The 25,381-nt window shown below is 45.7% G+C and overlaps 1 protein-coding gene and 1 long non-coding RNA gene across 2 annotated transcripts in view; one reads left to right on the top strand and one right to left on the bottom strand.

Moving 5' to 3' along the window:
* LOC111543668 overlaps positions 1 to 14,999 on the bottom strand; it is a 19,971-nt gene extending 4,972 nt beyond the window's left edge. Inside the window, exons 1-3 of the long non-coding RNA XR_002731932.2 lie at positions 14,394 to 14,999; positions 9,005 to 9,122; positions 155 to 218 (exon numbers count right to left, since the gene is read on the bottom strand). This is a non-coding gene — a long non-coding RNA (uncharacterized LOC111543668). The remainder of the gene's footprint in view (positions 1 to 154; positions 219 to 9,004; positions 9,123 to 14,393) is intronic.
* Positions 13,339 to 25,381, top strand: S100A10 (S100 calcium binding protein A10). The gene is made up of 3 exons (XM_023213757.1): positions 13,339 to 13,965; positions 21,439 to 21,591; positions 24,972 to 25,381. Exons 2-3 carry the CDS (start codon positions 21,460 to 21,462, stop codon positions 25,131 to 25,133), a joined length of 294 nt encoding a protein of 97 aa, XP_023069525.1. The 5' UTR covers positions 13,339 to 13,965; positions 21,439 to 21,459; the 3' UTR covers positions 25,134 to 25,381.

The following is a 25,381-nucleotide window of genomic DNA, read 5'->3' as shown; positions in this document are numbered from 1 at the left end:
ATACTATCTGCTCAATTTATCTGTAAACCTAGAACTACTCTAAAAAATAATATCTATTAAATTTTATTAAAGTTAGGATGCAACAGCCCCAAATCAAAATTTTGGTGGCATCCTGTTATTGCATGGTTAATACTGAGCGTTGAAGTGTACCAACCTGGAGTCAGAACAGTTGGAGATATTAACGCCTGTGCCTTCAACCTCTGGCCCCGTAGGTGTCCCTGGAATCCAGAGAGCAGATCAGTTAGCTCGAGACAGCCTCAGTGCTCCAGATAGCACAGGTTTCTGGTAAGGACAGGGATAAACCATCTCAGGGCCGAACTCGGTGAAGACTAGGAACCCCTGAGACTCAGCAGCTGCCCCAGTGATGCCCAGAGATCAAAGAAGAAGGAGGCTGGGAGGAGCTGAGGGCTATAGGATGAGCTCCCTGCCTGCCTGAAGACACAAGCAGCTCCAGAGACTGGTAAATTTTGAGAGAGAATCAGAAGCCAGGAAAAAAAAAAAAAAAAAACACTTAGGTTTCATTACAGAGTGGTCAAGAAAGGAAAAGGGGAAGGGGAAGGAAAGAAAAGGAGGTAGGGAAGAAAGGAAGGGTTAGGGAAAGGAGGAAGGGACAGATGGAGGGAAAGAAAGGAAAGGAAGGAAGGGAAGAAAGGGAAGGGAGGGAAGGAAAACAAACGTGAGTGAAGGCTAGAACATCGTGGGTGGGATTAAACCACCAGAATTTTCCATAAATAACCACGTGCTAACCAATTTTAGTACAGAGACACAATAATGTTAAACCATATATTGTTACCATAGGTTGAGAGGGGGCTCCCCAACCCCTCTATACTCCTCTGAAACACATTCAAAATCGGCTGGAGCCAGAGACATTGAGTTTTGCCTTTGGGCAAGTTTGGACATCCACAGGAATGAGCTGGGGCACTGTGACAGGGAACACCAGGCCACGACTTTCCCTGCGGCTCCTCATCTGCCTCAGAAGCTGCCCCGCTGCAGGTGGGGGCCTCAGCCCTGGGTATGGAGTCATCTATTTGCCTTTTTTTTTTTTTTTAAGACGAGGTCTCACCATATCACCCATGCTGGAGTGCAGTGGCACTATCTTGGCTCACTGCAGCCTTAACTTCCCAAGCTCAGGTGATCCTCCCACCTCAGCCTCCCGAGGAGCGGGGGCCACAGGCATGTGCCACCATGCCCGGCTAATGCCTCGCTTCACAGCATTTCACTGCTCGCACTCGCTTCCAGTTTCCCAGGATGCAGTAGGCAAGCACCTAGGAAGGACACAAACTGGCCGCGCCCCTATCTCTCTGCCCACTTTCAATCCCTATAGAGGTGGGCTCCATGGGCAGTGACCTGAGATTTGCTTACAATGGGATCCCTATCACAGAGTAGGGCCTGGCACCTTATAGGCACCCCATGAATGCTCAGTGAAAGAAGGCATCCACCACAAGGTCCTGGGTAACCAAGAATTATTCGACTGTGGCCTATACATTTTTAATCCTAGAAGATATGGGAATGAGAGACCTGAGGGGCTTTCAAAAGTGGCCAGTCTTTTAAACCATTATACTGGCAGGTGAACCATGTCACTTCAGACTATGCCTTAAGTAGCCAGGATATCTAGTTACATCTATATACAGATAGATAGATATTTGGTGATCTAGACATATAGCCATATCTATAGCTATGGAGTTACAGGGCTATAGATATGTCACCAAGTGTATTTACCAAAATATGCACAATGGTTGTCTCTGGATATCCTTTTTTTCTTTATATGTTTCTGTATTTTTCACTTTTCTCTCAGTGGACACTCATTAACTTCATAATCAGAACTATAAATATATAAGTGTTAAACTTTCGATGTCTCCTCACCATACTCAAAAAAAGGCTCAAATGTCTTTACTCCGCATCGGAGGCTCTTAGTGATCTGGCCCTCTGTGGTTTCCATGTCCTGATCTCCAGCAGCCTCCGAACACACACCCCATGCACTTACAAACCTCCAAATCATCTATATTGCCCCAGGGGCTTTTCCCTTACTTAATTTTCCTCACCTTCCTTGACTGGCTCTTACTTATCCGTCAAGATTATCTTTAAGTACCTCCTCATCCAGGAAGCCTCCCTAACACCCCCTCAGGTCCAGATATCTCTGCTTTCTGTTCTGCACTCCAGCAACAATCAGAGTCATCCCAGCCATGATAAGAAGAAGTAAGTGTTGCTTTATTTGTCTGCCTGCCCTGTTAGACTGAGATTCCCAAAGGCAGGGACTGTATCTTTATTTCTGTATCCACAGTATTTAGGTAGTGCCAGGCATACAGTTGGCACTCAACAAGTACCTGAAAAAATACAGACAATCCCTAACCTACAATGGTTCAACTTAATGAAGATTTTTTGACTTTCCGATGTTGCAAAAGCAATACACAACCACAAAGTTTCAGAATTTAAGTATTGGTGATTCTTTTACCAAAAAGTCTCTGGGCTGAATTTTCAATTTATGATACTTTCAACTTATGATGAATTTACCTGGACATAACCCCATCATAAGCTGTGGAACATCTGCATACAAAAAAATGGATTTGTAAAATATAATGGGTTTCTCAAATAGTTGTTATTATATATATATATATATATATATATATTCATATTCACTTTGAATATGAAGAAATAGGTGCAGTGAGGTTAGGTGACTTGCCTTAGGTCACAAAGCTAATGAATGGGAGAACCAGAGCTCAAATCAATTCTCTAATTTGCTTTCCACTTCACCATAGCTGCCACCATGAAATAGTAACAAGAAAAAATATGGACAGGAGTCTCATACCAGGAAGCTTTTCTATCAGGAATAGACCTTTACAACCGGCACGGATAATGTATTTACTGTTATGGTTTAAGAACAGATTAAGCTAAAAAGTTTGAATGTGTTTTAAAACATTTTAACTCATTTCTTTGCTGGAATAGATGATAAATTTTAAGTCATGTTTTTCAAAAAAGAGAAACTGAGCATGCTCAAGCTGACGTGGGCTATAGGGATATTTCCATCATTGCACTCTTCCCTTCCTCAGATGCCTCAGGACCACTCTTATCATCCTGTGTTGATTACTGATTTATGGTTCCTGCCAAAATCCACTGAGAGAATACTCTGCTCAGAACACACAACACACCAAGAGAAATCTCTCCCCAAGGAAACAACAGGCATCAAGGGAGACAAATGAGCAGATAGGCAATTTCCCTACTCTATGATAAGGCCACGAGAGGCTGAGGGAGCAACACCCAACCCCGGTGTAGGTGAGGTTGGGGAAGCTTCACGGTAGAAATCACATCTGGCCAAAACCTAGCAGCTGTCTGGTTCTACAATCTGTCCCCAGCCGGTACATCTACCTTCTGGCCTCCTTTCACTGCCTTCCATCACTACTTGTCTCCTCACCTGGAGTGTGAATTCCTCAAACACAAAGACTGTGCTGCCTTCATCTGTGCATTCCCCGCAGCACCCAGCCCAGCAGCTACAGCCAAATGACAGACTCCCAGTCTAATGCCCCCACCACTAGATGGCTGAGCCTGGCTGGGGAAAACTATGCTGGAGCCAGGCATCCTGCCAGAGTTCCAGCCTGACTGTAAGTTGTGCAGGGAGCCATAGTGTTGCCCAGGAAAGAGTTGTCTATGAACTGACAACTGAGAGAACCAGTGTCTACACACTGTTCCTTGCAGGTCACCAAGACTAATCACAAAGCAGGTTGTTTTCACCTAAGAAACCCCACCAGCAGCTTGGCAGCTTGGCAGCTTAGTCTGCACCTTCCTTCCCAAACCAGTGCTCCTCCCTGCATTTGGCAGGCATCAGAGTACAAGGTGTCCAGGTCTGGAAACTGCTAGGCAGTTCTGCTCCTTCCTCTCCCTATGGCCGAGAGCTCAGTAGCAGCAGCCTGCAGATTCTTCCTGTTCTTTCTCTTAAATCTGTACCTTCTCATCCACCCTTGTCACCATCATTCCAGGGCGGGCCTCCTTCATCTCCTGGCCCTCATTTTCTCCCAGCTCCACCCCATTCTCACATCACAGCTGCTACCTCCTCCACAGCTGGCCGCGGTTCCTCCCTCTATGATTTCACTGTGTCTACCATTTAAGTTTTTAGCCTGGAATTCTAAAGCATCAATAATCTAGCCCTCATTCCTCACCCAATCCCCCTTTCTAGCCACTCTTACTGTTCCTCTAGTGTGTCTTGTGCATACTCCCTGCGGCATCTTCCCTCGTGTTACTCCTCCCTCAGGACTGCTCTTCTCTCAGCTCCTGTCCCATATGCTCAGTCAAGCCTATTAAATCTGACCCAACCTGCAAAGCTCACTTCAAATCCTATGTCACCCATGAAGTTATTCTTAAGGGACCAGCAAGAGGGAGCCTGCTGTTCTGAAGTCCCCCGTGCAGCACTGGCCACACACGCTACCTCCCCTCAGTGCTGGCTGTGAACACTTCTCATGTTCCTGCCCAGATTGTGGTTATGTTCCCAAGCAGCTGTCACCGCTGTGGTTTTACCAAGAGTAAGGCAGAGTGGGGTGGTGGCAAGAAGGGAGGCTTTGGGGCTAAGCTTATCTGGGTTCCAATAGGACTATATCAATGCCCTTAGGGAAGTTATGTAGCCTCTCTGAGCTTCCTTTCCACATCTGAAAACAGACTGGGTATCTATTTTACAGGGCTTTTGTCAGCTTTACAGATAATATATGTCAACCACAATAAAGTATTACTATAATCATAGCACTAATCCACCTAAAACATTTCTTAGAGTGATAATAAGAAACAAATAAGATAACATATGAGACAAAACTTTGTAGAATATAAAATTACTGTGTTAATTTTTAACTAGAAGACTTGGAGTACATTTGTTTTCTTTGTTTTTTGTTTTTTGTTTTTGATGGAGTCTCGCTCTGTCACCCAGGTTGGAGTGCAGTGGTGTGATCTCGGCTCACTGCAACCTCCACCTCCTGGGTTCAAGTGATTCTCCTGCCTCAGCCTCCCAAGTAGCTGGGACTATAGGCATGCGCCACCACACCAAGCTAATTTTGTATATTTAGTAAAGACAGGGTTTCACTATGTTGGTCAGGCTGGTCTTGAACTCCTGACCTCAGGTGATCCGCGTGCCTTGGCCTCCAAAAGTGCTGAGATTACAGGCATGAGCCACCGTGTCTGGCCCATTTGTGTTCTTATATCATATGACCACATGTTGGTCATATGACCATACGTTGGTCACATGATATAAGACCTCACAGATGCCCCACTAATTACCAGCCAGTACATCCTCCAACAGCTAAGCACTTTGACTTTCAGAATATCTGTGCTCAAAGCTGTTAGAATGAATTCACTTAAAAGTCATGGCCGGGCGCGGTGGCTCAAGCCTGTAATCCCAGCACTTTGGGAGGCCGAGACGGGCGGATAACGAGGTCAGGAGATCGAGACCATCCTGGCTAACACGGTGAAACCCCGTCTCTACTAAAAAATACAAAAAAACTAGCCGGGCAAGGTGGTGGGCGCCTGTAGTCCCAGCTACTCCGGAGGCTGAGGCAGGAGAATAGCGTGAACCCAGGAGGCAGAGCTTGCAGTGAGCTGAGATCCGGCCACTGCACTCCAGCCTGGGCGACAGAGTGAGACTCTGTCTCAAAAAAAAAAAAAAAAAAGTCAACCAATAAAACTGGTGGAATCCCATGCCCAAACTGAGGTTTTGGTCCATATGGTACCAGACACTGGTTCAACTTAACATCTTATTTTCACCTATATATATATATATATATATTTTGATATATTGTACACAGAGCATTACTTTTCTCACTGCTGAAGCCCAGAGAAATGCTGCCAAAAGCAAGAGAAAATGGGGTAGGATGTCAACCTTAATCACAGCCTCCATCTCAAGCCAACTGGGTAATCTTTCCAGTCCCATATTCAATCCTCTGGTTTCTAGCCAAGGTTTCCTGCCTGGGCCACTTAAGAGAAAGCAAACCCCACTGCCAAGCTACTCCCACTGTGGCCACCAGAGGGTCCCACAGCATTAGCTACAAAGCAAGAACACACCCTTTCCCAGTAAATTGTCCATTTTAAATATTTCCAGAAAGCCTCACAGCAGCCTCCCCAGCTTCTAGCCAATAGGACTGCCCAGAAACCCCAGAGCTAGCTGCTGCTAACATTGTTGAGGCGTCAGTTCATACCAAGCAGCCAGCATTTCACAAGGGGTTTGAGTCCCTGGGGCCCCACAGAGTCCAATTTCTGTGGGTCTGAGCCCTCCCCAGCCACATTCCAGTATCATCAATGAACAAAGAGTATCTGTGGCTTCAGTAACTGTTTCCCTTTGACACAGCATCTGAATAGTTTCCTGGAACACCACTTGCTCTCAAGTTTTAATGAAGAAAGGAGAAATACACCTTATCAGTCTGGCAGACCACAGCCCATGATGGGCAGGTCATGTCTTACAGAGTTCTCCCCCAGTGCCAGATCACTTCACTGAAGGTGCAGAGTAAGTCGTCTCCTCCTTGGAAAACGACAAGTCCAAGATCACACAGCTAATGGGCAGAGAAAATGTGATTTCCTCCCAAGCCTGTCTGAAACTCCAGAGCCTGCACTTATAACCACTATATGACATAGTTGTTTTATTTTTTCCATTACCAACAAAAAGTGTTGACTTTTTGTTGCAGCTCAGCTGTACTCCCTCTCGGCCTCATCCCATGTCACACCCGCCTTGCTTCAGACACACTGGTGGTTTTTCAATTCCTCTAACAGACCCAGCTCCTCCTCAACTCTGGGCCTTTGCATGGGTTTTTCCCTCCCCTTGGGACACTTCCTCCCATCCCTCCTTTATTTGCAATCCTAGTTTCTCTTCCATCTCTAAGTCTGGGTTTATGTATCCCCTGCTCAGAGAAGCCTTTCCTGATTTCCTGCCTAAAATGGGTCCCTTCAATTCTCTCACTCAGACACTTGATTTCCCATGATGCCACTTGTTACAAACTTACCAATTTTTTTGTATTAGTTTCATTTCCCCCTCTTTCTATTTTATTTGCCTTCCTGAGGTAGGAGGTGGGACTTGAGGCCAGAGGCGGAGCTCAGACACCAGACCAGATTGAGGACTAGCTAAAACAGGGCTTGGGCAAAAGCAGCTTTCAATCAGACACGCCCATTAGTGTGCCATGGCAATACCCGGGCAGTTACCACCCCTTTCCATGGCAATGACCCAAAAGCTACTACCTCTTCCCTAGAAATTTCTGCATAAACCACCCCTTAATATGCATGCAATTAAAAGTGGGTTATATAAATATGACTGCAAAACTGCCCTGAGCTGCTGCTCTCTGCCTACTGGGTAGCCCTGCTCTGTAGGAGTAGTCATGCTGCTGTAACACTGCCTCTTCACTAAAGCTGTTTTCTTCTACCTCTGGCTTGCCCTTGAATTTCCTGGACAAAGCCAAGAACCCAGTGGGCTAAGCTCCCCTTTGGGGGTTGCCTGCATCGTTTCCCACTATAATGTAAGGCCTGTGAGTGCAGAAATTTGTCTTCGTCATTGACATATCTCCAGGACCCATAACACGCCAGAAATTAGCAGGTATGCAGTAAATATTTGATAGATTATAATTGTGAGAATTTGCAGCTCACCTGTAGAAGAAGACAGGTGGTTTTCAACTCCAATCTAAGAGCTCTCCTATGTTTTAAAAAAAAAAAATTAAAAAGCTACACTCCTTCAGCTTCTGCAGCTCCAAGAGATATGTGAGCACAGCGAGCACAGCCTCGGTGGAGTCTCCCTGTCCCCTAGACGGAAGTCTGCTCAAAGACGTTCACGAATCACACACACTAGAAACTCTGGGCGACAGAAGAGCCCTGCTTGGCTTCCTTACAACTGCCCCACCACAGAGTGGGAGATCACACAGAGGAGGCGGGGATCTGCCTTCCAGAACCTGCTGCTTGCTGAGCTGGAGGGCTTCATGTTCATTAGATGGTTCAGTCTTTTCCATCATCCCAGAAGATAGGTGGAGACCCAGGTTCATAGTGGTGAAATTAATTGCCCAGAGCCATGCCGCCAATAATGCCCTTTTTCACATTCTTCAGCGGCTCCTATTACCTTAGAAAACTCCTTAGCAGAATATCTCAGGCACCCCAGGAAAGACACCTTCTCTCAAGACTCATCCTCATCCAAGGCTCTAAAGGACGCTGCACTCTCCTCATGCAGAATTGTGGGCAGTTCCTGGCACAGACGTAGTACCTCACAACTCCATTGGGCACATGCCTTTCCCTCCTGTCTGCCCCCACAGAACGGGGCTTATTCCTACTTGTCCCTTAAAATCCACATAAACAAATGAATAAAGATAGCTCCTGATAGAAACATATCATAAGGAAACAAACATGTGGGCAGATATATTTGTTCAAAAGTAGTCTTTGACATATAGTTAGTTTTGACAGTAAAAAGTTAGAAACAACCAAATATTCAAAAAATATGGGAAACGTTTAACAAATTATAGTATTTTCCTATTTGGGGGCTACTAATACAGCCATACCTGGGTTGGTTGATTTGTCTTCCTTTTTGGATTGCCAGCAAAATGTCTTGACCAGATCACTGCAAATCAGTGATTCTCAACTGAGGAGGCAGGAAGAAGTGCTGAGACTCCTTCCCAAGGCATTGCAATTGGTAGGTAAAGTTTTTACAACTATGATTCATGCTGTTGACATGGTATCTGGGCAGACAGAATGTTGAGCTGGGTTTTCACAGGCTTCCATGTGGTACAGGGCACAGCTTGATACACATCAAGAAACAACGACACTATGCATTTGCTAAGACCTGTGAGAACTTTGCTTCATGAGTATCTAAGAGAGTGACCAGGGCAGCAAGTAGTTCTACTCAAACCATGACACTATGCTGAGGTGTCGTCAGTTTAATAGTGTAATTACTACACATGCAAATTAATCCTTTTAAATGTGCTGCCAAAAATACTAGCACTCAATACTAGCACTTTGTTAAGGTTATGCTATAGCAAATAAACACTCAAATTCCAAGGTTCTTTCTCACCCACATAGCTAGTCCAATGAGGATGTTCCTGTTCAGCAAGTGATTTTCCTCCATGCAGTGATTCAGGTACCCAGGCTCTTTCCAACTATGACTCTTCCATCCTTAGAACCTTGGAGTTCTGGCAGGTGGAGAGAAAGAGTACAGAAAAGTCACCTCTTTACTGCCTTGGCCTGCAAGTGACACATATCACTTCCAGTCCCATTGTGTTGGTGGCTAGTCACATAGTTCTACCTAGGGGCATAAGGTGGTAGGAATACAATCCCTAGCTGTGCGGCCAAAACTCTACACCATGAAAAGAGGAACACACATTTCTGGTAGATAGCCCACCTTCTGTGCCATAGCCACAAACCCAAAAAAGTTGAGAACCACAGGGTAACAGGATTTTGTGGCTGTGCCACATGGAGAAGTGGTAAAATACTCAATACTGCCTAACTAGTGGATCAATCTCTCCAACTCCCAGCATTTTGTACATTGGAACCTACCTCAGCCCTGGCAGAAGATTTGAACATTGCCTTCTCATCATTTCAGAGATCACATGGATGGGGCCTCTGCTCTCATTCCTCCAATGGCCATTCAGTTGGCTACCCTCCTGCTAGGACACTATCCTTGCTGGGCAGCTGGGGCTTAGGCACTGGTCCCTGGTGCCATCAGCTGTCACTAGGGAAGCAGAGCTGGCTTCACTGTATGCATGTGGTTGACAAGGTATAACTACTTCCTGGAGAAAGAACTGCCTAGGATCCCTTTTCCTAGAGAGACTATAAGCATGGCTGATACTTGAAGCTTTATGGACCTGCCAGTACATAGAGTCATTAAGAAACCACATGAGGACAGGAAGAGCAAGATGTGCTGACCATTTTTACCACTGTATTCCCAGTACTTAGCACAATGTCTTAGAAACCCTGCAGCATCCTCCTGGAGATGACTCAGGCCTCAGAGCCCTGCTGGCAGATTGGAGAAGAGAGAAAAGAGAAGCCACAGTACAGTACAGTTGAACAGTTACTTGTCAAATAAAAAGGTGAAAAGAATCAGTAAATGAATAAACACATGTTCTTGATAAATACTTGGTAACATAGGAAAGAGTAAGAACAAAAGGAAAGAGTATGGGACAAAAATAGAAACAGTCAGATGTCACTTAATGATGAGGATACATTCTGAGAAATGTGCCCTTACACGATTTCATCCTGCAATCATCATAGAAGGTACTTGTACAAACCTAGATGGTGTAGTCTACTACACACCTAGACTGTATGGTACAGTCGAGGGCTCCTACACTACAACCCTAAATAGCATACTGTAGGCAATTATAACACAATGGTAAGAATGTGTGTACCTAAACATGGAAAAAGTGAAGTAAAAATATGGTATAAAAGATTTAAAATGCTGTACAGATAGGACACTTACCATGAATGGAACTTGCAGGACTGGAGGTTGCTCTGGGTGAGTCAGTGAGTGAGCAGTGAGTCAATGTAAGGGCCTAGGACACTACTGTACAGTACTGTAGACTTTAGAAACACTGTACACTTAAGGTTACACTATGTTTAAAACAGTTTTTCTTTTATCAATAATAAATTAACCTGGTCAGATGCAGTGGCTAATGCCTATAATCCCAGCACTTTGGGAGGCCAAGATGGGTGAATCACATGAGGCCAAGAGTTTGAGACCAGCTCGGCCAACTTGGTGAAACCCCATCTCTACTAAAAAAAAAACAGAAATTAGCCAGGCACTGTGGGATATGCCTGTAATCCCAGCTATTCGAGTGGCTGAGGGACAAGAAGCACTTGAACCCGGGAGGCGGAGGTTGCAGTGAACCGAGATTACACTGCTGCGCTCTAGCCTGGGCAACAGAGGAAGCCCCTGTCTCAAAAAACCAAAATAATAATAATAATAAATTAACCTTAGATTACTATAAATTTACGTTATAAACTTGGAAATTCTTTTTTCTGCTTTTTTTTTTTTTTTTTTTTTTGAGATGGAGTCTCGCTGTGTCTCCAGGCTGGAGTGCACTGGTGCAACCTCGGCTCACTGCAACCTCCTCCTCCTGGGTTCAAGCAATTCTCTTGCCTCAGCCTCCCAAGTAGCTGGGACTACAGGCACGTGCCACCACACCCGGCTAGTTCTTTCTCCATAGAAACGGGGTTTCCCCATGTTGGCCAGGATGGTCTTGACCTCTTGACCTCATGATCCGCCCGCCCGCCTGGGCCTCCCAAAGTGCTGAGATTACAGGTGTGAGCCACCGCACCCAGCCTAACTTGTAAATTCTTTAAATGTTTGACTCTTTTGTAATAACACTCAGTTTAAAGCACACATTGTACAGCTGTAGAAAATGTTTTCTTTCTTTATATCCTTCTTCTGTTTTTTCTATTTTTAAAATTTTTATTTTTTTATTTTTTAAGTTTTTTGTTAAAAACTAAGACACACACAAAACTAAGACACAAACACATGTATTAGCCTAGGCCTGCACAGGGTCAGGATCATCAATATCACCGTCTTTCACTTCCACATCTTGTCCACTGAAAGGTCTTCGGGGCAACACACATCCCCTATGATAACAATACCTTCTTCTGGAATACCTCCTGAAAGACCTGCCTGAGGCTGTTTTTAAAACTTTTTTTTTTTAAGTTTTACTGTTTTTTTAATAAGTAGAAGGAATACACTCTAAAATAACGATGAAAAGTATAATGTAGTAAATACATAAAGCAGTAACATAGTCATTTATTACCATTATCAAGTATTGCATACTACATATAATTGGTATGTGCTATATATTTTTATACAACTGGCAGCACAGTACTTTGTTTACACCAGCATCACCACAACACATGAGTAAAGTATTGCGCTAGACAGCTACAAGGTCACTAGGCAAATGGAATTTTTTAGCTCTATTATAATCTTATGGGACCACTGTTGAATGCATGATCCATCACTGACTCAAATATTGTTATGCAGTGAATGACTGTACTTAATTTTATTATCAATATGATCACAATTATGCAAATATTTGTTACGTATGCATAAAAAGACTAGAAAGAAATATGAAAATGTTTATCTTTGGCTCATGTATTTATAAATCATTTTTTATATATTATATATTTTCCAAGCCTTCTAAGAATGAAATCTTTGTACAGATTAAAAAGTTACAATAAGTGTTATTGTTGTTTTCAAATTTCTACCCAATGCTGCTTCCTGCAGAAATTATCCTGTGACCACTCCAATAGGACTTGGAAGCCCCTCCTCAGTGTTCTCCTAGTATCCATAGTATCCTCTACCATTCACTGAGCACACTGGATTTTAATTGTTTGCTTATCTAACTCCCAATACTTGGAACTCTTCAAAGGAAGAGATCCCTGAACTCCCAGGCCTACCACATACACTAAAGCACTCCTAAGGTCTGTGGACCAGATGAAGAAATGCAAACCCATGCATTCCCATTCTAAATCCAGTCACACTGCAATCCCTGCAACAAAAGGGATTCAAGATTTCCTCCACTGGTGACTGTGACCTGGGGACTGGGAAGTACTGTATATAGGAAGATCTCGAAGAGCTGTCCCCTTGAATAGTCAGCACCAGGATCGCAGGGAAAGTAATAGCTGAAATCCAAGTTGGGTTTTCCTGGCAACAGCCAAGATTAGTCAGAGGTGGCACTTGGAGGATTCCCCAAGTCTGCTCATTCCTTTGGGATCACTCATTCCTCCCAAGGCCTCCCGTGGGAACAAAGGAAAACCCCAGAGTTTGGCATTGGGCTCCTTTCCACCAACAGCTGCTAGTAGTTTGTATTTAACCCTAAGTCACAATTAAAATAAAAGGGGGCGAGGGGGAGGGGCGAGGGGGAGGGGCGAGGAGTTGGTCAGCATCCCCTAGGAAACACTTCTAAAGGACTTTTAAGGACCACAGCATAATGCCTTGTTAACTTAGTTTTTAACTGTTTTTTTGAGACAGAGTCTCACTCTGTCGCCCAAGCTGGAGTGCAGTGGTGCGATCTCGGCTCACAGCAACCTCTGTCTCACGGGTTCAAGCGATTCTCATGCCTCAGTCTCCTGGTGGCGCGCACCACCACTCTCCGCTAATTTTTTTATCAGTAGAGACAAGGTTTCACCATGTTGGCCAGGCTGGTCTTGAACTCCCGACCTGAGGTGATCCGCCCGCCTCAGCCTCCCAAAGTGCTGGGATTACAGGCGTGAGCCACCGCGCCCGGCCAGTTTTTAACACTATTAGCCACACTGAAACTGAACTAGTGATCAAGTGAAGCCACATAAAGAGGGGTAAATCCCCTGTTCAACAAAGGGTTTGTGACGCTCTGGGTGCTGACAAGCCAAACCGCACCCTCCCTGCGGCACCTCGCGGGCCAGCGGGGCGGGGAGCCCGGCTTCTGGGGAGGTGCCGCCCCTCCACGGGTGCAGGCCGCCCAGACCCCCGGACGGACCTCCTAGGGCTAATCTGATAGTGCCTCTGAGGTTGATAGGACTCCACGTGCCACTCCCTGCAGGGTCATCCAGCAAGTAAGTCCTAGACTCACAGAGCCGGTTACCTCTGGTTCTGCGCCAGCGTGCCCCACCCGCAGGACGGCCGGGTTCTTTGATTTCTACACTTTCTAAAACCAAACCCGAGAGGAAGGGCAGGCCCAGGGTGGGGATGCCCTGAAATATTCGAGAGCAGCACCGTTCCTACTGAAGAGAAGTTTACAAGAACGCTCTGTCTGGGGCGGGCGAGGCCTCAGCGAGGCTGGTCCGGTAGCCAGGGCAGGGCGTGGGCGGCGCGCCCAGGGTTGGGGGAGTAGGGGGCAGGAAGAGGGGGAGGAGACAGGGCTGGGGAGCGCCCGGCCGAGCGCCCGCCAGGCTCCACCCGCTCCCGCGCCACCTCCCTCTCCCCACCCGCCGCACGTACTAAGGAAAGCGCACAGCCCTCCGCGCTCGCCTCGCCGCCCCGCGTCCAGCTCGCCCAGCGTCCGCCGCGCCTCGGCCAAGGTGAGTTCCGCGCGGCCCACGCGCCCCTCCTGAGTAGTCCCCAGCCCCGGACCTGCTGCCCGGGGAAACCTCCGCACCCGGCTTCACTGGGCGTCCCGGGCACCGCGGGGCTGGGTGGGGAGCGGCTGTGGGGAATCCACTGCTTAGTGCTTCGGGCCACACCCAGCAGCGCCCCTTCCCGGCCCGGGCGCGGCCACCCCCAAACCCGAGCGTACTGGAGGAGGGGACACTTGTTCTTTAGGAGGGGACCGTGGTGTTGGAGCCCCTGAACCTCTTCCCTCCTCCCTTTATGTTTGCCTTGCTTTACTCCCACCTTTCCTGCTTTCCCATTCGTCTCTCGGGTTACTGAACCCCTCCTGCACGCCCCTGCCCTGGCTGGCGTGTTTCTTTGTGGGTTCCGCCCGCAGGCCGGGTTTGCATGTTAGTACCTGGTCCCGGCTGGACGGCCCAACCAGGCGCGGGTAGGAAAAGTAGGCAGCTGGGGGCGTCCCTTCCGTACCCCTTAGTTCCTCCACCAAACAGGCGTTTCAGGTTGGGGCTTCCTGTTGTCTGCTCGACGGGAAGGGTCTTCCTGCCGAGGGAGGGAGGTCCACTTGTTTTCTTTCTAAAGCAGTTTGGCTGGGATGTGTGGGAGAGGGCCCTGTGTGACGTGGTTTCTCTACTGAAAGGGTTCCCCTGCTATCTTAATAAGTGGAACCAGAAAGAGATGGTGGAAGAGCAGGCTTGATGAAGGATCTTCCAATCATAGATTAATTTGGCCCGGCGCAGTGAGACAGACAGACGTGCCATTGGTACTTGGTTCACCACCTGTGCTTTGGCCGCAGGAATGGCGCTGCCCCTAGCCGTGGACACTGCTGCCCTGTCCAGCCTTAGTCCAGCTCTGCCTAAGTGAAACCAGGAGTTCTGCCTTGTTGGCTGGGGGTGGAATGCAGAGCGCTCCAAGCCAGGCCAGCACAGGGGAGCCCTAAGCCAGATTCTGGGATGCATTAAGCCCACCCCGCCTTCCGCCCCCACCCGGTTCTGTCCCTGCGAGAGCTTCTGCAGGGCGTGGTTAGCACAAAGGGCTCCAGGATTCTCCTAGTGGTCTGAGGCCTGTGACTCAGCTGTGAGACCATGTGGGTGTGGCCGGTTGCAGATACTCTCGATGATTTGGACAGAACACTCCCTGAAGGAAAAGGAGAACTGTGCCATCTCAGAGGGCATTTTCCAAGAGGAAGTGAGTCACACCTGGACTGGCCGCCAGTCTGCAGGAGAGGTTTCTTGACTGAATTGCGGGTGAGGGCAGATAATTAGATCTGTAGGGCATTGGCGAGACCGCTTTTCGTTATCGGCCAGTAAGCGCCTGGCAGGCTGCCTCAGCCTTACTTGGGAGGTAGCCTTTCCCGTTAAGAGGTTTGCAGTTGTTGCGGATATTTTTCCCCAGAAGCTTGAGTTTCAGTCTCCAGGAGTGGAGTTTTATGTTGTGTGTTTTAGGTGAGGCCAGGCTCATGGAAACACCCAGTCAGTGATCTTTGCCTCCAACACGTTGCAGCAAATTGCAAAAGATAATGCCAGGAGTTGGAGTGGGAATGAGTTCATATAACTTATTGGAAGTTTCTTAATCGGCCCTGCCCCCACAGATTCCTATCCAGTTTCTGTTTAATCATCCCGTGCAAATGGTGTATTTGTTCCTTCACAGCCAGAGGGTAGTTTCTTCACTGTGGCCCTTGATCCACCATTTGGAGTTTCTTATTTCGGTTTTTCCAGTTTTTTTGGTCTACTGGGCATGAAGCAATTTTTGGGTCTCACTCTGCTTTCTAGGTGATGCTCTTCCTAGCTTTTCTCAGACATATCAGAAAGGCCCCTTTCCTCTAGTGTGCTGGCCTCTGGCCAGCCTCCTAAGCAGCCACTCCAGTGAGGTTAGGCCTGAGCTGGGTGGAGCTGAGACTGTGTGCCTCCCTGCTTTCTACTGACAGTTCAAAAAATGTGACTTTTGTAGAGCACAACCCACTTGGTATACCCTTGGACGCAGTCCAGTCTTTTAAAGCGTAAAGTTGAGAGAAACAATGGAATTCTTTCAGGGTTATAATGTATAAATTAGCACTCAAAGTGCTGGACTAAAATTTTAACATCTTAAGTTTCTCATTTTTCTGGGGACTCAACAAATTTAGGAATCTCACATCAAAAGCAAAAAGAGAATTTACTTCTTTTAAACAATTTTCAGCACTTTCTATCCCTTTACTAAATATGTACCTCCCATCCTACCAAAGGATTTAACAGCAGTTGTGACAATAGCTATGTTGGCTGATGAAGATGATGCCTAAGCATTCTTTAAGGAAAAATTGATGTACTCAGTTAGATTGGAGGAGGTTTCTTCCAAGATCTTTCTTCCTATTGAATTGCATCTGACACTTTCCTTTGCTGCCCAATTCTTTAGTGGGCAAGTTTTATTTGGTGAGAGGTGAGAGAGACAGATTGGATCCAGATTCGTTGCTTCAACTCATTTTTTCTGAATTTCCTTCAGAGATCAAATTCAGGAATGCCTTCTGGGTTCAATTTTTAAAAATCCAAAATTTCTAAAGCAAAAGGAAGGAAACCTCAAACACTTTAAATAACAGATGTTTGTTTTTACTGATGTCCTGCCGTTTATTTTCTGGGTGGGCTGTAAGAAAACTAGGGTATGGACAAGATACAGAGGAGCAAAGAGTGAGTCCGACTCACTCTTCAGAAGTGTCCTCTTTGAAACTGCAGCCAGGATCTGGGCATAGGTCCAAAGCAAACATTTGAGATTGTTCAGGAGCAGATACTTTTCTGAGGAGGACTCCTGCTTCCCTGCTACTCCCAGGAAAACCAAAATACATGATTATCAATTTCTTTCTTTTTTTTTTTTTTTGAGACGGAGTCTGGCTTTGTCGCCCAGGCTGGAGTGCAGTGGCCGGATCTCAGCTCACTGCAAGCTCCGCCTCCCGGGTTTACGCCATTCTCCTGCCTCAGCCTCCCGAGTAGCTGGGACTACAGGCGCCTGCCACCTCGCCCGGCTAGTTTTTTGTATTTTTAGTAGAGACGGTGTTTCACCGTGTTAGCCAGGATGGTCTCGATCTCCTGACCTCGTGATCCGCCCGTCTCGGCCTCCCAAAGTGCTGGGATTACAGGCTTGAGCCACCGCGCCCGGCCTATTATCAATTTCTTAACAATTCATTGAGCAGGCTCTATGAGGGCACTGGCTACTGGGACCCTGCTCAGAAAACCTGCAACCTAGTGAGGAAAGAAACAGAAACACAAATAACTAGAATTCTGGCCAAATGCTTTAATAGTATTCCGTTAGCTGGTGAACTCCTCAAAGGCAAGCACCATGGAGAGCTTTGTGTGTGTGCATGGGTGCATGTGTGTGTGAATACCCTCATGCCTAACACCGTGTCTGGGACATTCAAAGTAGGTGCTCAGGGTAGGAGAACCAAAAATGGAAAATTGAATTCCTCCTATGGTAACTACATTTGTGGAGTCCAGAATTGTTTTCTGTAGAGAAAACTATGCAGAGAAAGATGTCGCAGCCTCCCTTCTTAAGACCTGTGGCTCAGGCAAATGTGTAGAGGGCATGTATAGGCATCAGAATAGAATAATTCAATAAAAGGTGAGTGGACAGCAAGGCTGTTATATCCCGTAGAGCTCAGCAATGAGATAGCAGCACTAGAAAAGCATAAAGTAGAAGACAGGATGAATGAAACATGAGAAAACAGCAATGTTAGAAGAGAAGGCGCACAGTCATGTCATTCTGACTAGACCTGTTTAGCAGGACATGTATTTTTCCTTTTGCATATGGAATGTGCACTCCTGTGTACTCTGCTGTTCCGTTCATAGTTGAACACTTCTGGGGCCCCTTTCCTGGCCCTTCCCAGCTCTCACCTTGTCCTCCTGAGCTCTGAGCTACAAGGCTTTCAGCCTAGTCCTGGGTCATGACACCTGTACCTCTGCTACTGCCCAAGGGATTGTGTGGTTCATTTATGCATAATAAACCATGTTATATAGTGCTCCATGAATAAAAGCAGAATAATTTGTAGTTCTTGATCAAGAGAAGCTTAAATCTCAGTCAGACGAGTAAACAATTAAATGGAATTGAATGTTTCAGGTACAAGAGTAAGTTACTGGGAATAGAAAGGACACTGCTGCCCCTCAACCCCAGCCCCGAGCCCTCCTGTCAAAGTGTGTCTAACCAGGATGCAGGAAGCCCACATCTGCCCAGGAAAAGAGCTTGCAGGGTGGCTAGGCGAGGGTGGAAATGCCAGATTGAAGTCCCTGAAGCTTCAGTTTTAGCGGCTAACAGTCAGTGTTGCAGACAGCCCTGCCCAGGCAAGCCCTACCCAAGGACGGAGGGCTAGGCAGGGCTGACTCAATCGGGTAACTGTTGGCTGCAGTCTGATTCATCCTCTAGCCAAGAGAACACTTTTATTCACAACATTTCCCCCTTTCCTTTGTCTTATTTTAAAGCCAATGTGCAGCTCCTTCAAAACAGAGTTCCTTGCTGTGGCCCTGGTCAGTGCCCTTTGGGGCTCTGGTTACTGAGGAGACAAAGGCTTCTCCCCTAGTTTTCAATGCTATTTTCACCTCCTGGCTAGCCCCTGCTCTGCATCCTTATTGCAGAAGGTCTGCTGGACACATAGGGAGTCAGCTGGCTGCAGTATTCACGATCCATCCACTGAATAAAACCGCTGGGGGAGGAGGGGAGGGGAGGACCCAGTGGAAGAAGGATGTAACTTCAGAGAGGGAAGCTCCATCACTTCCTAATGGCTGTGGGCAAGAGAGACATGGGATTGAGTGACTTCAGACCCGAGCACTCACTTGCTCTCTTGAAGAAGATACTCAAGGGTGGCCAGGATTGCCTCAACTGACAACTTGTATTTCTTAGGAGCTCCTAAATTCGCCTTTTTAAAATTTAGAGGTCCTTACCCTGCTGCATTCCCTTTCTTAATTCTGCACTTTCCTTCTGCCCTGTCATCTGAAAAAGGTAAACTAGGTACCCCACCCAGATCCAATTTCTGGGATCTTTGGGAATTGATCCTGAAGTGCTCTGCTGCTCTGAACTTGAGCACAGTTATTTTTAAACCTCTGTGGTGTCTGACTCCTTTCCTGAGTTATTTAAGAACTGGGGTGAGATCCCATGTCCTTCTCCCAGAGGTGACTCGCCCAGCTCAGTTCTCTTAAATTGCTGGACTTGGAGTACCAATACAGGCAAGGCAGACTCTCTGTAAGCCCACTGCCATCTGAAACCCATATGAGGGATGGGGGATGAGCCAGATCTGAGCTGTCAGAAGAGAAGGAAAAGGGTGTGGTTCCCCCCGGAATTCATCTCACAGCAGACCTTGAAGCGTTAATTTGCAACTCTCTCCAAGATAACTAACTGCCTTTCAGATGACTCATGCCAGATTCTGATTTATAGCATTCTTTGGCCTGCTGGTTCCCATACTTTTCTGGAGATTAATGGGTAGAATTTACAATTCTTAAGTGTTAATTGCCCAATCCTCATGTTTACCAACTCCACCTTCTCCTCTGTAAAAGAAAGCATTTGAGAATCAGTGTTGAATAGGCATCTCTCAGAGACAGGAACCAGACCAAATTATGTCTCAGGTTCCTGTTAGAGCTCTTCAGCAGAGGAATTTGCCAGCCCTTCAATCTAAGCTCAGAGCATATTCTTGTGATTTATTTATTTTTATTTTTTAGTGCTATATTACAGTCTCCATTTGTGTTCACCTGTTTCCTATCCAGTAGTGATTTTAGATGATATTAGCAAAAGGTTATCTGTTCTGGCCAAATGATTCCTTCCAATTAAGCCAAAATTCACTGAGGTTCTATTAAGTACCACATACTGGGTCTTGATGAGACATATATCCCTAGTTCATTATACCTGAATGTAATGATCTGACATGTTTCCTTTCTTATAAATGCTTCCTGATGAAAGCTCTTGCTCTCCCAGTGTACCCCAGACTGTGAGAGCAGCTCATCTGTATAGTGTCACTAAAAACGTAGAAGACCCTCAAATGAGTTAGGTTATAGTGTTACTTGTTGCTTCTCAAGTGAACTAGACAATGGACTTTGAGTAGTTTTTTATTTGGGTAGAGCAACTGCATTTTACTGCCAGAGATGCAACTGTCTTTATTGCAATAAATAACAAGTTCAGAACTTTAGTAAAGAATACATATATACCCAGCAGATAAATTCATTTGTAAGCAGATTTCTAAACCCTAGAATCAGACTGAACCAAGTTACCACGTTAAGCTTAGAAGGTTGAAGTTTTCATATTCAGCAGGCTTGACTGTGTGTATTGTTAGTATCAGCCATATCTAAGAATCTCATTTACTAGTGCCAAGAGAAATTATGAACTATCTGTTCTTTCAGTAGGTGCTTTGTCAGTTAAAAAGAGGAACACTGGGCTGGGCACAGTAGCTCACGCCTGTAATCCCAGCACTTTGGGAGGCCGAGGTGGGCGGATCACCTGAGGTCAGAGTTTGAGACCAGCCTGCCCAACATGGCAAAACCCCATCTCTACTAAAAATACAAAAAATTAGCCAGGCGTAGTGGCAGCGCCTGTAATCCCAGCTACCCGGGAGGCTGAGGCAGGAGAATCGCTTGAACCTGGGAGGCGGAGGTTGCAGTGAGCCGAGATCACACCACTGCACTCCAGCCTGGGCAACAAGAGCGAAACTCCATCTCAAAAAAAAAAAAAGAGGAACACTGATCTTGCTTTTCTAAATGATTAGAGTTTCTGTTCTTTATTAGGTTATTTATGCAAATTAGCTGGAGTTAGATAAACCCCTTTACTTACAGCACCAGTACCTGAGGTGTCTATTTCTACCAACAAGAGACCCAAACTGGGGTGGTCTGGTTCTTAGATTCATTCACTGAATTTTAAAGCTGGAGAGGATCAGATGAATGATCTCATCTCCATCATTCCAATTATCCTAAAAAGGCTGGCAATACATATGGCTTAAAAGTTAATGTAAACCCACCTAAGGAACCTGGAGGACATTATGCTTAGTGAAATAAGCCAAGCACAGAAAGACAATTACCAGATGATCTCACTCATGTGGAATCGTAAACACTGAATTTCACAGAACTGAAGAATAGAATGGGCTGGGGTGATTGCACTGGAGTGATGTTGAGGCAATGTTAGTCAAAAGATACAAAATTTCAGTTAGGAGGAATAAGTTTAAGAGATCTACTGTACAACAATGTGACTGTAGTTAATAACAATGTATTGTATTCTTGACAAATAGTTGAGTGGCTAAGTGTTCTCACCACAAAAGTGCTAACTATGTGAGGTAATGCATATGTTAATTAGCTAGATTCAGTCATCCCACAATGTATATATACCTCAAAACATCATGTTGTACACGTTAAATACATACAATTTTATCTTTCAATTTAAAAAAAGATAAATTCATTCGTAAAGTCTGCCAAAAGAAGTTAATGTAGACCCTGTTTCTTTACATCCTTTAATAGGCTTCAACAGACCACACCAAAATGCCGTCTCAAATGGAGCACGCCATGGAAACCATGATGTTTACATTTCACAAATTCGCGGGGGATAAAGGCTACTTAACAAAGGAGGACCTGAGAGTACTCATGGAAAAGGAGTTCCCTGGATTTTTGGAAGTAAGTGTTGAAAGGCTTACAAAGAACCAGACATAAAAGTCAGTGCTTCTAGGCCTTTAGTTCCTTTTCCTTCTTGTTTCCATCCCTTCCCTGTGGAGGTCACCACTAGTGAATGAATGAATGTAGTCACCTGAAGGAAGGAAGGAAGGAATGAGGTCATTCATTCATTTATTAAATAATATTGAGTACCCGCTATTTGTAAGATACTGTTGAGGAAACAGAAAGTAACGAAGACACAGTGCCAACCTTCAAGGAGCTTACGGTCTGCAGGTGAAATAAGACTACATACAAATAACTACAATGTGAGCTGCTTGTTGGAAAATCCCATCTGGTTATCTGTGCCTGTTGTGATGATGTTGGGGACAGAGTTGGGAGAAAGGAGGCTTTTCACAAAAGAGTGGTCAACCAGAAAATGGCTATCCTCAGATCCAAAAACCTGGTGGTGGAGATGCCACATCCTGGTCACATTCCATTTTGAGCAACTCGAATCTCCCTTCTTAAATCTCTTCAGATAAAGGGATTGTTTTTTCTTTTTCTAATATGAAAGGAGCAGTGTCAGTCATCTACTGAATAAGAGGCACATATCACTCCAGAAATAACTGCTTTTCACGTAATAATGCTCTGACAGCACAGGAGCAGTTTGAGTTTATGTCTCACCTTTGACAGACTGAGAGATGCATGAAGACCGAGAAGAGGACTCTGCCATTAGCTCAGATACATGACTCAGGACACGGGGCCACAAGGCACAGTTGTCCTTTTATGTTCCAGGTTCTTGAGAGATGGCTGTTGAATTCAGCTGAAGGTGAAACACTGCATGACAGAATAGTAGGCTGAAATGCAAGCCCTTCTTTCCCTACCAAAATTGTAGTCACCTGAAAAAGATTTGTTTCTGTGCTTGGTGTTGAGTAATGCACTAACCTCTGAAGGGTGAGAGGAGATACGGTAAAAGGTTGGGTCCTGCCTCTTGTCATCTGCCTCGTAAATAGCACATTAGTCAAGCCCCTGACTCCTGCAATCAATAAACACGAGGCTTTTTAGTATACTATAATTCACATATCATCAATATCAGTTAAATAAGCAGATATAAATAGCCTAACTACTCTCTCAGAGAGTTATTACCTAATGCTATCCCAGAATGAGCTGGAATAGGCAGGTCCTCTGCTTTTGTAGAGTCCTGTGATGTAGCCCCAGACCAGGAGTTAGAAGATATGGCTCTGCCTTAATTAACAACGGGCAGGTTGCTTCAGCTCTCTACTCTTCAGTTTCCTCCCCTGTGGAGAGGGCTGGACATAATTATCTGCAAGGTCACTTTCACTTTCTATGATCATTCAAGACAAGCATTAAGACGCAAGGACAAGGCCGGGCGCGGTGGCTCAAGCCTGTAATCCCAGCACTTTGGGAGGCGGAGACGGGCGGATCACGAGGTCAGGAGATCGAGACCATCCTGGCTAACACGGTGAAACCCCGTCTCTACTAAAAAATACAAAAACTAGCCGGGCGAGGTGGCGGGCGCCTGTAGTCCCAGCTACTCGGGGAGGCTGAGGCAGGAGAATGGCGTAAACCCGGGAGGCGGAGCTTGCAGTGAGCTGAGATCCGGCCACAGTACTCCATCCCGGTCGACAGAGTGAGACTCTGCCTCAAAAAAAAAAAAAAAAAGACGCAAGGACAAAATGTGCTCATTGTAAGCCTGCCCGTCCTATGGACAAAGGCATTCTCAGTATACTAAACACTTATTTTTTTTTTTTTTTTTTTGAGACGGAGTCTCGCTCTGTCTCCCAGGCTGGACTGCAGTGGCCGGATCTCAGCTCACTGCAAGCTCCGCCTCCCAGGTTTACACCATTCTCCTGCCTCAGCCTCCCAAGTAGCTGGGACTACAGGCGCCCACCACCTCGCCCGGCTAATTTTTTTGTATTTTTTAGTAGAGACGGGGTTTCACCGTGTTAGCCAGGATGGTCTCAATCTCCTGACCTCGTGATCCGCCCGTCTCGGCCTCCCAAAGTGCTGGGATTACAGGCTTGAGCCACCGCGCCCGGCCTAAACACTTGTTAAGAGTGTTGTTAGAAGCCCGAGTGAGTATCACATAAGACACAGACCCTTTCTTCCTAAAGGTTTTGTGGCATGAGACACATAAAGGGTATATGTAGTGTGGAGCACTAAACATGGCAGGGTAATTTATTCCAGGCACAGAGTCATAATTCGGGAAACACCTACACTCACTGCATTAACAGAGCATTTTGTTTCTAAAGTAGACCCCTTATGTCATCCAGATTGCACTCATTCTGACCACAGCCAGGAAGCTGAGGGTGAGGCCAGAATTAGCTGAAACCCACCAAGAGCTGCATAGAACAGGTTTAGCTAGAGTAGGAGTTTGCAGTGCTTATGTGGGAAATGCTGCTGCTATACTTTTAGGAATTTCCGAGTGCTATTTAGAAGCATCTAGTGCACTCTTGAAACACTGTGTATCATTTCCCTCACTCATGAATATAGTCATCAGAATTCGTAAATACTTTACCTGAGTCCTTTAACAACCTAAACAGGCCATATTTCTCTCTCTGGTTGATGGCATGGACCCTACAGGAAAAACCACAGCTTACCACTTCTGACCAGCATCACTACAAAAACGAGTGATGAAGCCAATCACCATGGAAGCAAGATAAAATCAAAGGGGATCTTGCCTTCCCATCTCTGTCCCACACATTCTTACCAGGCACTGAGAGTCATGGGAAGTTTAAGACTCCATCACACATACTCCTTTTGAAACTGGTCCAATGTACAACATCCAGTGAAGAGTATAGGATGGCATAGACTTACCAACTCAAAGAATGGAAGGATTCTAGAAACATAGTCCAACCTCCTCAATTCATCGTTGATACACAAAGGCCCACTAAGTGGTTCACTCAGCATCGCATGGCTAATACAGTATGAAGCCACACTAGCTTGGCCTCAGCTATGCCAAGAAGAATGAGAGCTGTCTTCTCCAAACCTAAAACAATCCATGGCATCATTAGCACTTCTTTAAAATCCATAGGACAGTGATCCAAAACTTATTGCCTAAATCCAAAGTATCTATTCATAGGAAGTTTCCTTTGTAAGGGATTTGACCATGCTATTGGGAATAAAATTTTAATAAGAGAATGTAAGTTTAAACCACAAAATGAGGAACTTAGGGTGGTTCTTAGGCAGAATCTAAATATGAAATTTCTGAAATGCTTCCTCGAGGCAAAAAAAGAAAAATACATTTAGATGACCTCCAAAGGTTGCTTATGACCTAAAACAGCTCAAGTAATTGGGAGGTATGTACACAGTTCTCAGCAGTACAAATCAAATAAGCTCATCATTGCAACCTTCGATATTTCTTGCCTTTGTTCTTTGTTTTTCAGAATCAGAAAGACCCTCTTGCCGTGGACAAAATAATGAAGGACCTGGACCAGTGCAGAGATGGCAAAGTGGGCTTCCAGAGCTTCTTTTCCCTAATTGCGGGCCTCACCATTGCATGCAATGACTATTTTGTAGTACACATGAAGCAGAAGGGAAAGAAGTAGGCAGAAACGAGCAATTCCCTCCTCCCTGTTAAGAGTTGTCCCAAAGGGTCGCTTAAGGAATCTGCCCCACAGCTTCCCCCATAGAAGGATTTCATGAGCAGATCAGGACCCTTAGCAAATGTAAAAATAAAATCTAACTCCCATTTGACAAGCTGAGAAAGGAAAGTTAAATACCAAATAAGCTTTTGATTTTTGTATTGTTTGCATCCTCTTGCCCTCAATAAATAAAGTTCTTTTTTAGTTCCGAA

This window comes from Piliocolobus tephrosceles, chromosome 1 (assembly GCF_002776525.5).
Source record: "Piliocolobus tephrosceles isolate RC106 chromosome 1, ASM277652v3, whole genome shotgun sequence".
Taxonomy (NCBI): Eukaryota; Metazoa; Chordata; class Mammalia; order Primates; family Cercopithecidae; genus Piliocolobus; species Piliocolobus tephrosceles.
The sequence above is the reverse complement of the archived record's forward strand: the minus strand, read 5'-3'. Positions and strand labels throughout refer to the sequence as shown.